The 14,057-nt window shown below is 45.1% G+C and overlaps 1 protein-coding gene across 2 annotated transcripts; it reads left to right on the top strand.

Moving 5' to 3' along the window:
- The first annotated feature begins 83 nt into the window (after positions 1-83).
- On the top strand, positions 84-11,957 carry parp12b (poly (ADP-ribose) polymerase family, member 12b). Of its 2 annotated transcripts, none has more exons than XM_080757719.1 (8): positions 84-604; positions 1,994-2,129; positions 3,486-3,729; positions 3,904-4,014; positions 5,290-5,416; positions 5,967-6,135; positions 8,929-9,049; positions 9,766-11,957. In XM_080757719.1, exons 1-8 carry the CDS (start codon positions 234-236, stop codon positions 9,867-9,869), a joined length of 1,383 nt encoding a protein of 460 aa, XP_080613845.1. In that variant the 5' UTR covers positions 84-233; the 3' UTR covers positions 9,870-11,957. The 2 variants fall into 2 exon arrangements, with proteins under 2 accessions (XP_080613845.1, XP_080613846.1); XM_080757720.1 differs by having other exon boundaries at positions 84-608; positions 1,998-2,129.
- The last annotated feature ends 2,100 nt before the right edge of the window (positions 11,958-14,057 follow it).

Here is a 14,057-nt window from a genome sequence, read left to right as displayed (position 1 = left end):
GAGATCGTCCACCGGACGTCTTATATTTGCTGGCTTAGATTTGCCCAAAAAACACCCAATGAAAAACACTGGCGTACATAAACAATGGAACGACCCACTTCCGCTGTGTGGATCCATCACAGACAGTAGAACATAAAGATGTCCAGCAGCTATGCTAGAATAGACAGACAGTAAGATAGATAAATAAAGATGTCCAGCTACTACAGACAGTAAGAAGAACATAGATAATAAAGATGTCCTCCAGCTACGCCAGGATCATCCACTTCGCCACCAGCGTCCTGTGCAGCACCAGAGGCTCCATGTCTCTGGTGCAGCTGCACAGGAGGGTCTTCCAGCGCTTCGACATCACCGAGGACGAGTTCTTCTGCTACATAGTGAAGAAGTGTCCCCGGTTCTTGGTGCTGAGGACCCGGGAGGAGGAGGATGAGGAGGAGGATGAGGTCTGGGGGACCACCGGTACCGGTACCGGTCCGAGGACCACCATAGTGGCCAAGACCTCCCTGAGGCTGTGCAGGAGCTACTCCAAACAGGACTGCACCGACTGCCAGAACCTGCACCTCTGCAAATACTTCGTCTATGGGAACTGCAGATATGGGAAAGGAAGGCGAGTTGTTGTTGTTGTTGTTTGGTTTGGGCTGTTGACTATCAGTATCAATTCAATTCAATTCAATTCAAAGGACCTTTATTTGGCATGAGAAAACAAACGTTTACATTGCCAAAGCAAGTGTCACAATACAATAAAAACTGTGGAAAATGGGGAAAGTATATACAGATGGAGGGGGTACAGTATTTTGTAAACATAAAGTATATACAGATGGAGGGGGTACAGTATTTTGTAAACATAAAGTATATACAGATGGAGGGGGTACAGTATTTTGTAAACATAAAGTATATACAGATGGAGGGGGTACAGTATTTTGTAAACATAAAGTATATACAGATGGAGGGAGGGGGTACAGTATTTTGTAAACATAAAGTATATAGGCCTACAGATGGAGTGGGTACAGTATTTTGTAAACATAAAGTATATATACAGTTGGAGGGTACAGCATTTAAACAAAGCTATATGTCACATTGCGTCGTTATAAACATGTTATAACAGGGTATACATCTTTTGAAACAAATATAGCAGCTCTTTTTTACAGTCACATTGGCAACATTTTTCTCAGGATTATTTAAATAGTATACAGAAAACTCAGATTTAAGATGTGTTTAAAGATAGCAGCTCTGTTTACATGTGCAGTAGTAGGTCTACTTGGTGCAGATAGCTGGTTGTATTCCATCGTTTACATGTGGTCTACTTGGTGCTTTCCATTGGCTATCCTTCTTTTGTCACAAATCTTGCTCCTGTGTTTGAGCATCAGTATCGGAGGCTACAAACCATAGAGTTAACACTCAGTTAATGAAGCAGCTTTAACTGTCAATATAGGACTAACGTATTAAAAACATTCAGCTTGATGGTGTAAATAAATCAGTGGTTTTCAACCCCAGCTAGTTGGTAACCAAATGGTTGATAGATATTTAACTCTTGAGAGCGTAAAATGAAACCAAATGGACCCTGATAGATCTTTAATTCTTAATCTTGAGAGGCATAAAATGAAACCAAATGGACCCTGATAAATATGTAACTCTTGAGAGCGTAAAATGAAACCAAATTCGGGTCCATTTGGTTTCATTTTACGCTCTCAAGAGTAGGTCTGCTATTTTTGAAAAATCGTGAAAATGTGCCTCAATTTTGGAATATATATTCTTTCAGAACAAACGTTTTTAACTCAAATCTTTGCTTCTGGGGAGGTCCCCGGGAACAACATAATATTCAGATGGGGGTCGGAGGCCAATTACAGATCATTTTTGGGGTCCTTGACATGAAATATTGAGTGATATAGGCCTAGAAACATACGGTAGGTATTTCAGAAAACTGTCAGGATTAAGAAGACATTTTCTTTCAGGCCTAAATGGGCTAATCTCTGCAGCGACTCTCTGTTCTCCACAGGAAGCCGTGTAAGTTCTCCCACGACGTGCGTTCAGATCACAACTATCCGCTGCTCAGAGAGTGCACGTTGCACGAGCTGAGCGAGGACGACCTGTTCCTGCTGCTGCTGCAGAATGACCCCAGCATGCTGCCAGAGGTGACCCCACCTCACACACACACACACACACACACACACACACACACACACACACACACAGCATGCTGCCTGAGGTGACCCCACCTAGAGCCCCCACCTCACACACACACACACACAGCATGCTGCCCGAGGTACCATCACCTATACACACCACACACACACACACACCCACACACACACCTTTTAAAAAAGATCAGACCTACAAGCTCGAGCTTGTAGATCTGCTATTTTTCAATAGCTAAAGTATAACATAGTGCTTTAACCCAAAATGGGTTAATATATATCACGAAAACATTTGTTTGGCAGCTCCTTCCCTTGCAGATAACCCCCCCCCCCCAAGCTGGACATCCAGTGTGTATTCAACGGGAACAAATTAATTCATTTCATTGAAACTAATTTTCTTGTTATATCCAAAATGTGATCTCGATTTAAATGTGGGACGTTTTTGTGCGTTACAGGTTTTCCTGCCTATAGGCGGCGGTGCTTCTAGCTGCCTGTAGGGGGCGGCGGTGCTTCTATCTGCCAGTGTATAGCTGGTCTTTTTCACTTCGTTTTCACTTCTGCTCTTTCTCAACTTGTCTGGACAGAGCTGGACAGACAGAGCTGGACAGACAGAGCTAGACAGACAGACAGACAGAGAGACAGAGAAGAGTCCAGACAGGGAAGAGTCCAGACAGGGAAGAGTCCAGACAGAGACAGAGTAGTTGACATAACGTTGTGTTATTCGTGGACGGGAAGGTAAGGTTGTACAAGTGGCAGCTTCAGTGAAATGACAGTCCTCTCTGATTGGATGATGTGAATGTGAGGCCGTTTCACTCGCTACAGTAAAGAGAACAACAATAAAGACATACTAATAGTTCATAGTGTAGTTAGTTAAAGTAGTCCAAGTGTAAACCAAAAGGCGTGGTCATAGTCCAATGAAATTATTCAAGACAAAAAGGAGGAGAAAAAAAAGAAAAATGTAAAGCCCGGATGCGGGGCGAAGAAAAAGCTGATGAAGAAAAGCCTGGAGGAACCTGAACCTGTATCTTTAAAAAAAAGGAAAAAAAAACATCAAAAGAAAAAAGAAAACAAACAAAAAAAAACAACAAAAAAAAGAAATATAAAAAGCGTACCCTGTTGACGTGCGTTTGGCCTGATGGAAGTGTCCGTGTCCAGTGAGGTAAAGTAGAACACTTTAAGTGTGTGAAGGTTTTTCTTTATCATTTTGTTGTTTTGATTCTCCTCCTGACCCTCTCTACTCTACTCTGACAGTACCAGCATGTTGACATTGTGTGTGGCTGGCAGCATGCGGACATGTTGCCAAGGTGGTCCATGACCTTAACCTTCGACCCCTGTGCTCCTCGCCAACGACAGGTGTGTTCGCACTACAACAAGGGCACGGGACCGTACGGCGCCTGCACGTTCCAGGACAACTGTGCCAAGGTGCACCTGTGCATGCACTACGTGCAGGGCGACTGTCTGTTCGGACACAAGTGCAAGCGGCAGCACATCATCGACCAGCTGGCGCGGCGCATGCTGGAGGAGAGAGGGCTCAGCGGGGACATCATCCACGACCTGCCGTTCATCTACCAGAACGTTTACCACCTCACCGCGTCAGGTGTGTTAACGCAGTCTATGATACTGATGATGACCTGCATGTTGGCACGGAGAGGTGCAGCCTGACACCAAAGTAAACTTTATGACTATTCTCTCTCTCTATCTCTCTCTCTCTGTCTCTCTCTCTGTCTGTCTCTCTCTCTCTCTCTCTCTCTCTCTCTCTGTGACCTTTTAGAGAACATGCCTGACCCACTCCTCTCCAGGATCTCCTCTCAGAGTGGGATCTGCGATCCCGGGAGAAACGAGATCTGCCTGCATTTCATCCGCAAGAACTGTCGATTCCAGGGTGAGATTTTCTTTAACGCTATACCGTAGTTTATCCAATGGCTGATTTGGATAGTCTTTTTTTTTTAAATTATATATATAATCTTTTATCCCATGATTTTTTTTAACCCATTTTTCACCCGTGTGTCAATTATCTAATGTGATCCTGGGCTCTACACACCCTCCGCCAACATGGGGACAGCAACGGACTTGAACTCATGCTTCCTTCATGCCTGAGTGTCCAAGTTGCTCCTTTACACCTGACAGGGGGGAGTTTCCCTGGTTCAGTCAGGACAACTCAAGAATGGATGGATATATATACAGTATATATACATTTATTATGGTTTGGCGATGTATTGGATCTGCTTTTTAGGTACTCAGATCAAGCGCATCAGTCCCGACCAAACCATAGGGACTCTGAATCCCCCGTACCTAAACAGTAGATCCAAAACAACAGGTGGTAGCTGGGGTGGAGGAGGAGGGTGAGCAGCAGGTTTGTATACAGCAGCGCGCTGATACAGCAGCAGCAAGCAAGCAAGGAAGGAAGGAAGGAAGGAAGCAGGAGGAGAAATGCAAACCTCCGGTTAAAGTAGCCGGTATGAAGATGGAGTGAGTGTGTGATTGGCTGAGTGAATCATGTGAATGAGGTGGCCCAATATCGGCGTATGTCTACGACAGGCACTAATGCTCATTTGAACGTAGCGTGTGGAAGGAACACGTTATTCCAACCGGTTCCTTTCCCCTCCGCCAGGCGCCCCGGCTGGCCAATGGGGAGGCAGTCTTTGAGACCTGGATAGTCTGTTCTGATTGGCTGTGGTGCTGCCGAACCCACCCCCTGCAAAGCATAATCGATGTTCCCCAATTAATGATGATCAATATCAGCACCAATTTCCACTCAGTCCCACTATTGCAACCCCCTTTGATTCCACTTGGTGGCGACAAAGGATCAACTGTTAAGCATGGATGACTGGAGCCTGTGGCTCTGTCTGCAGAGACATTCTACTGTACAGTGACGGATCATTGATTTAATTGATTTCCCCTTGGAAGATATTTCAATTATGTAGTCATATAGCACTTTACAGTATGTATAGTATAGTATGTATAGTTTAATTATATAGATATTCCACTGTTACATTCTTAGCTTACGCATGCTTCATGATAACTACTTTTTAATGTATATATGTATGTATGTATTGCCATGCTTTTTGTTCTTGCTTAATGTAAATCTCTCTGGATTAAGAGCGTCTGCTAAATGCCTAAATTGTAAACTTCTTGTGATGTTTCATGTCTTTTCTAGACAAGTGTGTCCGTGTGCATTTCCACCTTCCCTACAAGTGGGAGATCTGTGAAGGAGACGGCTGGAGGGAGCTGAGGAGCATGGAGGAGATTGAGAGGAACTACTGCGACCCACGCAGAACACACAGGTGACACGTCAACATGCACAGGTCAAAGGTCAACACACAGGTCAAAGATCACAACACTCAAAGGTCAAAACACACAGGTCAAAGCTCAAAACACAGGTGACACGTAAAAACACACAGGTGACAGGTCAAGTCCTCCAAACATGTACTCATCAATGCATATGACAGTTAAAATGGTTGCTGAATCGATTGATTTGATTTGAATTGATTGATTTCAGTGTCGTTTTTGTCGACTAAAACTAAAGCGAAAAATGTCCGCCGCTATGATGACTAAAACTTGTACATCGGCTATTTTCAGCAAGTGTAAAAATAGTCATTACGACGGCATCGAGGCCCACCCAAAATACATTTTAGTCGACTAAATCAACTGCAGATTTAGTCTACTAAAATCTAATGATATTTAGTCGACCGAAACTAAACACTAAAACATTCCAGGTGACTGAAATGTGACTGAAATGAAAACGATTCAAGAAGACTTAATGACTTAAAACTAAAGATCTAAATTTGCTGCCTATAATAACACTGACTGACTGACTGATGGTATATCTCGCAGCCCGGGGGCGCGGCCCGTGGACTTCGTGGCCATGACCCGGGAGGCGGTCCCGGTCCGCCGTCTCTCCACGGCGTCCTCCGTGACGAAGCCCGCCCACTACATCCTGACCACGGAGTGGCTGTGGTTCTACAAGGGAGACCACGAGAACTGGGTGGAGTACGGCCGGCCGGTGGGTCACCTTGTTTCACCCCTCTGCCAAGGACTAGGGGGTATTAAGGGTATTACGAGGGCACTGAAGATCCCCATAGGGATAGAGCGCCGCAGTCCCTCCCCCTTTCAGAAAAACGAGTGGCCCAGGAAATGAAAACACCATGCATTCTCCCATCGGCACTTCTAATATAATTTGTTTAAAGACTGTTACGCCGCGGACAAAGCCAACTCGGATCGTGACAAATCATGACAATGAACACAATGTTTTGGGCCGATCAAATAATTTATAAGACGAAAAACAAAACAAATAGTGTTGTCTCCTGACTTTCTTTTCTTCTTTCTAATGATTTGATCGGCCCAAAACATTGTGTTCGTTGTCATGATTTGTCACGATCCGAGTTGGCTTTGTCCGCGGCGTAACCGTCTTTAAATAAATTATATTAGAAGTGCCGATGGGAGAATGCATTGGGGTTTCATTTCCTGGGCCACTCGTTTTTCTGAAAGGGGGAGGGACTGCGGCGCTCTATTGGGGTGCCTCCAGAGCTGACAACTGCGTTCACTTCATGAGGCTTCAGTCCAATGGAGGCTCTCCTAGACTTCTATAGAGCGTCGCAGTACCGCCTCCCCTCGAGAGACCTGGAAAAGAAATCCCCGTTCATTTTCCTCATAGACCTTTCAGAAAGTATTTATTTGAAGACGTTTATACGCCGCGGACAAAGCCAACTCTTGTCGTGACAAATCATGACAATAAACACAATGTTTTGGGCCAAACAAATAATTAAAAAGTAGAAAACAACGGCAGGTTACAACACTTTTTTGTTGTTGTTTTTCTTCTTTGTAATTATTTGTTTGGTCCAAAATATGTTTGTCATGATTTGTCACGACTTGAGTTGGCTTCATACGGCGCTTAAAAGGTCTTTAGATAAATATTTTTTTAAATGTCTATGAGGAAAATGCATTGGGATTAATTTCCTGGGCCTGTCATCGTCATGAAAGGGAGCGGGACTGGGGACAACCAACTGGGACAAGTCCTGGACCGGAGGTAGGCAGAAATGCATTGGATTCAGGGCAACAGCCCAGCTTTAATGATCTTAAATCCCTTTATATTAGATTGTTTTGAAGTAATAGTACAACATAAACATTGACAGAGACTTTAGTTGTTACTTGTATAACACTTTAAAACAGTTGTCATGTTGCACACATGCCTAAAATAGCTATTATTTGTGCCGCCCTCATTGAAAACAATGTATTTCCAACTCCAGCTTGTCTCAGTTCAGGCTGCATGCATGATCAGCGCTCAATGGAGCACAATAGAACCTAATGTGGTTAGAGCACAATTGCTATCGCAGTCAATTAAAGGCTTTGCTTAAAAATGTGCCAAAAATCTTTATCTCCTTGGGGAATAGTTTGGCGTTACCAGACTGTTGCCTCTGCAATTTCCAAATGCTTCCGTCATACAGTCTGGAGCAACGGAAGCTCTGATCACGAGTAAAATATAAATGCTTCCGTCGTACAGTCTGGAGCAACGGAAGCTCTTGATCACGAGTAAAATATAAATGCTTCCGTCATACAGTCTGGAGCAACGGAAGCTCTGATCACGAGTAAAATATAAATGCTTCCGTCATACAGTCTGGAGCAGCGGAAGCTCTGATCACGAGTAAAATATAAATGCTTCCGTCATACAGTCTGGAGCAACGGAAGCTCTGATCACGAGTAAAATATAAATGCTTCCGTCATACAGTCTGGAGCAGCGGAAGCTCTGATCACGAGTAAAATATAAATGCTTCCGTCATACAGTCTGGAGCAACGGAAGCTCTGATCACGAGTAAAATATAAATGCTTCCGTCATACAGTCTGGAGCAGCGGAAGCTCTGATCACGAGTAAAATATAAATGCTTCCGTCATACAGTCTGGAGCAACGGAAGCTCCGATCATGAGTAAAATATAAATGCTTCCGTCATACAGTCTGGAGCAACGGAAGTTCTGATCACGAGTAAAATATAAATGCTTCCCTCGTACAGTCTGGAGCAACGGAAGCTCTTGATCACGAGTAAAATATAAATGCTTCCGTCATACAGTCTGGAGCAGCGGAAGCTCTGATCACGAGTAAAATATAAATGCTTCCGTCATACAGTCTGGAGCAACGGAAGCTCTGATCACGAGTAAAATATAAATGCTTCCGTCATACAGTCTGGAGCAGCGGAAGCTCTGATCACGAGTAAAATATAAATGCTTCCGTCATACAGTCTGGAGCAACGGAAGCTCCGATCATGAGTAAAATATAAATGCTTCCGTCATACAGTCTGGAGCAACGGATGCTCTGATCATGAGTAAAATATAAAGCGGAAGTGGAACCTCCTCCCCACTTCCGTTTCGTCTTTACAGTCGCGCAAATTTATTCTAATATAAATAGAAATCATCTAAGCTTATATGGAACGTTTCCTTCCTCAGCTCATGGGGGCTGTAGTTCCAGACAGTTACTCAGCTCATGGGGGCTGTAGTTCCTTCCTCAGCTCATGGGGGCTGTAGTTCCTCAGCTCATGGGGGCTGTAGTTCCTTACTCAGCTCATGGGGGCTGTAGTTCCTCAGCTCATGGGGGCTGTAGTTCCTCAGCTCATGGGGGCTGTAGTTCCAGACTCTATACAGCATTCAGAGATTGTGGAATTGTTGTCTGACTACGCGAGACTGCTTGGGGATTAATAATAATCACATGTAATCTGTATTACATAAACTGCATAAAAAAACCGGATAAAAGTTTCTTAAAATTCAGCCACATTTTCAGAATGCTTAATTTGTGTTGTTGTTGGATTAGGATGATAAGCAGCGTCTGATGTCGGCGACGTCCCGCGACCTGGAGGAGGCTTTTTTGGCCGATAACACGGCTGAGATCACGGTGACCAAAGGCCACCGCCAATACTACCTGAGCTACCAAGGTAACATGACGTCACAACACTCCATATTTGGGCATGCCTGACACAGAACTCCATACTGTATATAGACTGACACCGCATAAGACAGGAACGCCCAGAAACGTCACATCCGGTTTTAGCCCCGGGGTAAGAATTTTCTATGGCTGCCAATGCAACTTTTTCCAGTCCTTAATCACATACGGACAGACATCTATGCCGATAATATCTAACTTGCGGAGGTAACGTGCCTTGTCCACGGGGCAACAGATCTTTCAACGTATGGCATTGCACATACGTTTGATAATCGTACTACTCTGCGCAATATTGTTTTGGAAATGCCACAAATTGCATTGCAGTGAACGAGAGCAAATCACAACTTCCCCCCCGGGGGTTATGACTCCGCCCTGAATACGCACTGTGGTGTCAGTCTATAGGAATAAAGGGACACAGAGAGACACATACAGAAATCTCCATATATGGGCATAAAAGGGACACAGACAGATGGGTGGAACCGCCAGGTGGGGGCGGGGCATTCATCTCCAACTTCCATCGTTACTGACTCGGTGCCCCCCACAGCCGGGCTCCAGAGGGCCACTATATTTCCACGCTCACTCCAGAGGGCCACACATTGCATATTGCTGTTGTAGCAAAAAATAGCTGATCTACAAGCTCAAAACGCGTCGCAGTGCGACGTGTTTTGAGCGTGTAGATCACCGCCGTCCTCCTCCTCTCTGTTGCAGACATGTACCAGCGGAACCTCAAGCATAACACCAAGAGGAAGGTGAGGCGTCGGCCCAAGTTCGTCTCCACCAGAGAGGTGGAGAAACTGACGTCCACGCAGTAGAGACCGACGTCCTGACGTCCTTCCCTGAATCGAAGAGTGCCTTAAGGCCTCATTCACACCTAAAAGACTGGGGGGCGGCCATTAAACACGGACAAGACACAACACACGGACAAGACAGGTGTCTTTTAGGTGTGAATGAGGCCTGACTCTGCCTGTCTATAGTAGAGAGAGACAGAGATGCTTGCCTTTGTTTTGACACAGACACCTCCTCTGCACTGGACCTGGACCTGGACTTGGACCTGTGTCCCACGCAGTAACATCTGGACCTGTGTCCTACACAGTCAAACCTGTCTGTCCCACACGGTAACATCTGGACCTGTGTCCTACACAGTCAAACCTGTCTGTCCCACACAGTAACATCTGGACCTGTGTCCTACACAGTCAAACCTGTGTCCCACGCGGTAACATCTGGACCTGTGTCCTACGCAGTAACATCTGGACCTGTGTCCCACACAGTAAAACCTGTCTGTCCCACGCAGTAACATCTGGACCTGTGTCCTACGCAGTAACATCTGGACCTGTGTCCCACACAGTAAAACCTGTCTGTCCCACGCAGTAACATCTGGACCTGTGTCCCACGCAGTAACATCTGGACCTGTGTCCTACACAGGAAAACCTGTGTCCCAACGCAGTAACATCTTGACCTGTGTCCCACACAGTAACATCTGTCTGTCCCACACAGTAAAACCTGTCTGTCCCACACAGTAAAACCTGTGTCCCAACGCAGTCAAACCTGTCTGTCCCACACAGTAAAACCTGTCTGTCCCACACAGTAAAACCTGTGTCCCAACGCAGTAAAACCTGTCTGTCCCACACAGTAAAACCTGTCTGTCCCACACAGTAAAACCTGTCTGTCCCACACAGTAAAAACTGTGTCCCACATAGTCAAACCTGTCTGTCCCACACAGTAAAACCTGTCTGTCCCACACAGTAAAACCTATCTGTCCCACACAGTAAAACCTGTCTGTCCCACACAGTAAAACCTGTCTGTCCCACACAGTAAAACCTGTCTGTCCCACACAGTCAAACCTGTGTCCCAACGCAGTCAAACCTGTCTGTCCCACACAGTAAAACCTGTGTCCCACACAGTCAAACCTGTATGTCCCACACAGTAAAACCTGTCTGTCCCACACAGTCAAACCTGTGTCCTTCGCAGTCAAACCTGTGTCTGTCCCACGCAGTCAAACCTGTCTGTCCCACGCAGTCAAACCTGTCTGTCCCACGCAGTAAAACCTGTGTCCCACACAGTCAAACCTTTCTGTCCCACACAGTCAAACCTGTCTGTCCCACACAGTCAAACCTGTGTCCTTCGCAGTCAAACCTGTGTCTGTCCCACGCAGTCAAACCTGTCTGTCCCACGCAGTCAAACCTGTCTGTCCCACGCAGTCAAACCTGTCTCCCACAGACCCACACAGTCAAACCTGTGTCCCACGAAGTCAAACCTGTGTCTGTCCCACGCAGTCAAACCTGTCTGTCCCACGCAGTCAAACCTGTCTGTCCCACGCAGTCAAACCTGTGTCTGTCCCAACGCAGTCAAACCTGTGTCTGTCCCAACGCAGTCAAACCTGTGTCTGTCCCAACGCAGTCAAACCTGTGTCTGTCCCACGCAGTCAAACCTGTGTCTGTCCCAACGCAGTCAAACCTGTGTCTGTCCCAACGCAGTCAAACCTGTGTCTGTCCCAACGCAGTCAAACCTGTGTCTGTCCCAACGCAGTCAAACCTGTGTCTGTCCCACACAGTCAAACCTGTGTCCCACACAGTCAAACCTGTCTGTTCCACACAGTAAAACCTGTGTCCCACACAGTCAAACCTGTGTCCTTCGCAGTCAAACCTGTGTCCCACACAGTAAAACCTGTGTCCCACACAGGCAAACCTGTGTCCCACACAGTCAAACCTGTGTCTGTCCCACACAGTCAAACCTGTGTCCCACACAGTCAAACCTGTGTCTGTCCCACACAGTAAAACCTGTGTCCCACACAGTCAAACCTGTGTCCCACACAGTCAAACCTGTGTCTGTCCCACACAGTCAAACCTGTGTCTGTCCCACGCAGTCAAACCTGTGTCCCACGCAGTAAAACCTGCCTCTCCTTTCCATGCCATTCCGGAAGGCAGCATTCAGGAGAATTGCATTTTTCCCGAAGTCTCCTGAACTTGGAACGTAGCATTCTACGTTGGAACAAATGAGTTTCGAAATCCATGCCGTATTAGACACGCCTCATCTCCAGTAGATAAAGAGTGCTGGGTTGCGCCCCGAAAATAGATGATCTACAAGCTCTCAACGCGTCGCAGCGCGACGCATTGTGAGCTTGTAGATCAGCTATTTTCGCTATTTATTTTTGTCCAAAAGTGCCCTCTTATAGGGATTTCATTTCTTTGGGTAAACTTTCAGCCCAGTCTGTCTTTGAACCTCCTTTGACTTTCACAGTATTCAAATTTTAGTTTGAAGAAATTTCCAAAATTTATGAACTAAAAAAATATTCACAGATTTACTTCCTATATGAATTATATACAGCACTGTAAACATTGACCTTTTTGGGTCATTCTCAAGTTAAATTAATTAATGCGCCTTCATTAACGTTTTGCAACAGAGAGCTCTTATTTTGAATGCACCTTGCGGAAAAGTGTTTTAAGTTTATTTTCATGCTTCAGTGATAATTAATGCTTCTGATGTGTTGTTACATTTGACATACTTTTCTTTTTCTTTGTTAATATTATAAAATCAGTATGAATTTGAAGGCTCAAGTGTAATGAATGCACTGATTACAGGACGATATATGTAAGTAATTCTATTTGCCTTTTTTTTTTTTTTACTAAATAAATATTAACCCATTTTGGGCGGGAACCCCTTTTGGTGTTTTAAGACTTATGTTATACTTTAGCCATTGAAAAATAGCAGATCTACAAACCCTACGGCACTCGGTGCCGCGCTATGAACTTGTAGGTCTGCTATTTTTTTTAATCGTGAAAATGTGCCTCAAATCTTTGAATAATATATTCTTTCAGAGTTTCCGTTTTTAACTCAAATCTTTGCTTCTGGGGAGGTCCTGGAACAACATATTTTCAGATGGAGGACATGATGGAGGTGACAGGTACTCTCATGTGGTTAAATCAGGACAATACTGTATTGTACATACTGTAGGCCTACATGAAATATTGAGAACCACTGATATAGAAACATGAGGTTTTTCAGGAAAAATAATAATAATTTCGACGTCAGGCCTAAAATGGGTTTAGATTGCCTGTTGTGTTTAGTATTCTAATAGAAACTATAAATATTTATGCTATAATGTATATGAGCCAAGAATCCATCTACAGGTCACAGGTGAGCAGATTTGCACCGTCCGATATACAACATCATTTATTTATAAACACCTGATAAGTGATATAATATTATAGTTTATAAATCTGTCAGTCAAGGCATTCCCCCATGGACCCCCTACAGTGTAGGGGGTCCATGGGGGAGTGTGTGTGTGTGTGTGTGTGTTTGTGTGTGTGTGTGTGTGTGTGTGTGTAGGGCCTACACACACACACACACACACACACACACACACACTTCTGTCTTCCTGCCCATTCCATTTAAGTGTAGCCTTTCATCTCTGCCATTAACTGTGAAAAGTCGACTGTCTGTCAGAGACTAATATATAATATATTAGTCAGGGACTAATATAAGCCGAGTTGGAGATCGATTCTCGGCATAAATTATGCACATTATGGTCTGAAATAAATGGAGCATTTGTAATGTGGACAGACTGGACAGCTAGTGCAGCTGTAGAGCTAAAAGATCGAGGGGATTTTTTTTTAAATTTAGAACCAAAATTGAACCAATACTCTTACGGAACGGAACGGAGCGGAACGGGGCAGAGGACTTGATTTGTGACGTTTCACCCAGAGAGAGAGAGAGAATGATGAATGAATTAACGTGTGAACTGAAGAGGAGTAACGGCAGTACGATCGAGCTTTCTGTTTTACACCTTTTGCTGCGAAGGAACGGCAGACCAGCCCTGCGACCAGACCAGAGCAGACCTGAGACCAGCGGACAGAACAGACCGGACAACACCAGCAACAAGCCTAGAATAAATATGCATTTATAGAGGGATACATTTCTTTACTCCTTTACGCTGCTCGGAGCCGCGCCGCGCGGGCGTGGGAGAGGCGTGACGCGCCCCGTACCGCCGCATCTCCTCCAGG

Source organism: Protomyctophum bolini, assembly GCF_963924005.1.
Source record: "Protomyctophum bolini genome assembly, chromosome: 23".
Taxonomy (NCBI): domain Eukaryota; kingdom Metazoa; phylum Chordata; class Actinopteri; order Myctophiformes; family Myctophidae; genus Protomyctophum; species Protomyctophum bolini.
This window is presented reverse-complemented; position numbering and strand designations above follow the sequence as displayed.

Excerpts from the sequence above, each read along its gene's own strand:
- parp12b (XM_080757719.1), top strand. The coding sequence starts at position 234 with ATGTCCTCCAGCTACGCCAGGATCATCCACTTCGCCACCAGCGTCCTG. Across the intron at positions 4,015-5,289 it reads CAAGAACTGTCGATTCCAGG|ACAAGTGTGTCCGTGTGCAT; the intron begins GTGAGATTTTCT and ends TGTCTTTTCTAG. Across the intron at positions 6,136-8,928 it reads GGGTGGAGTACGGCCGGCCG|GATGATAAGCAGCGTCTGAT; the intron begins GTGGGTCACCTT and ends TTGTTGGATTAG.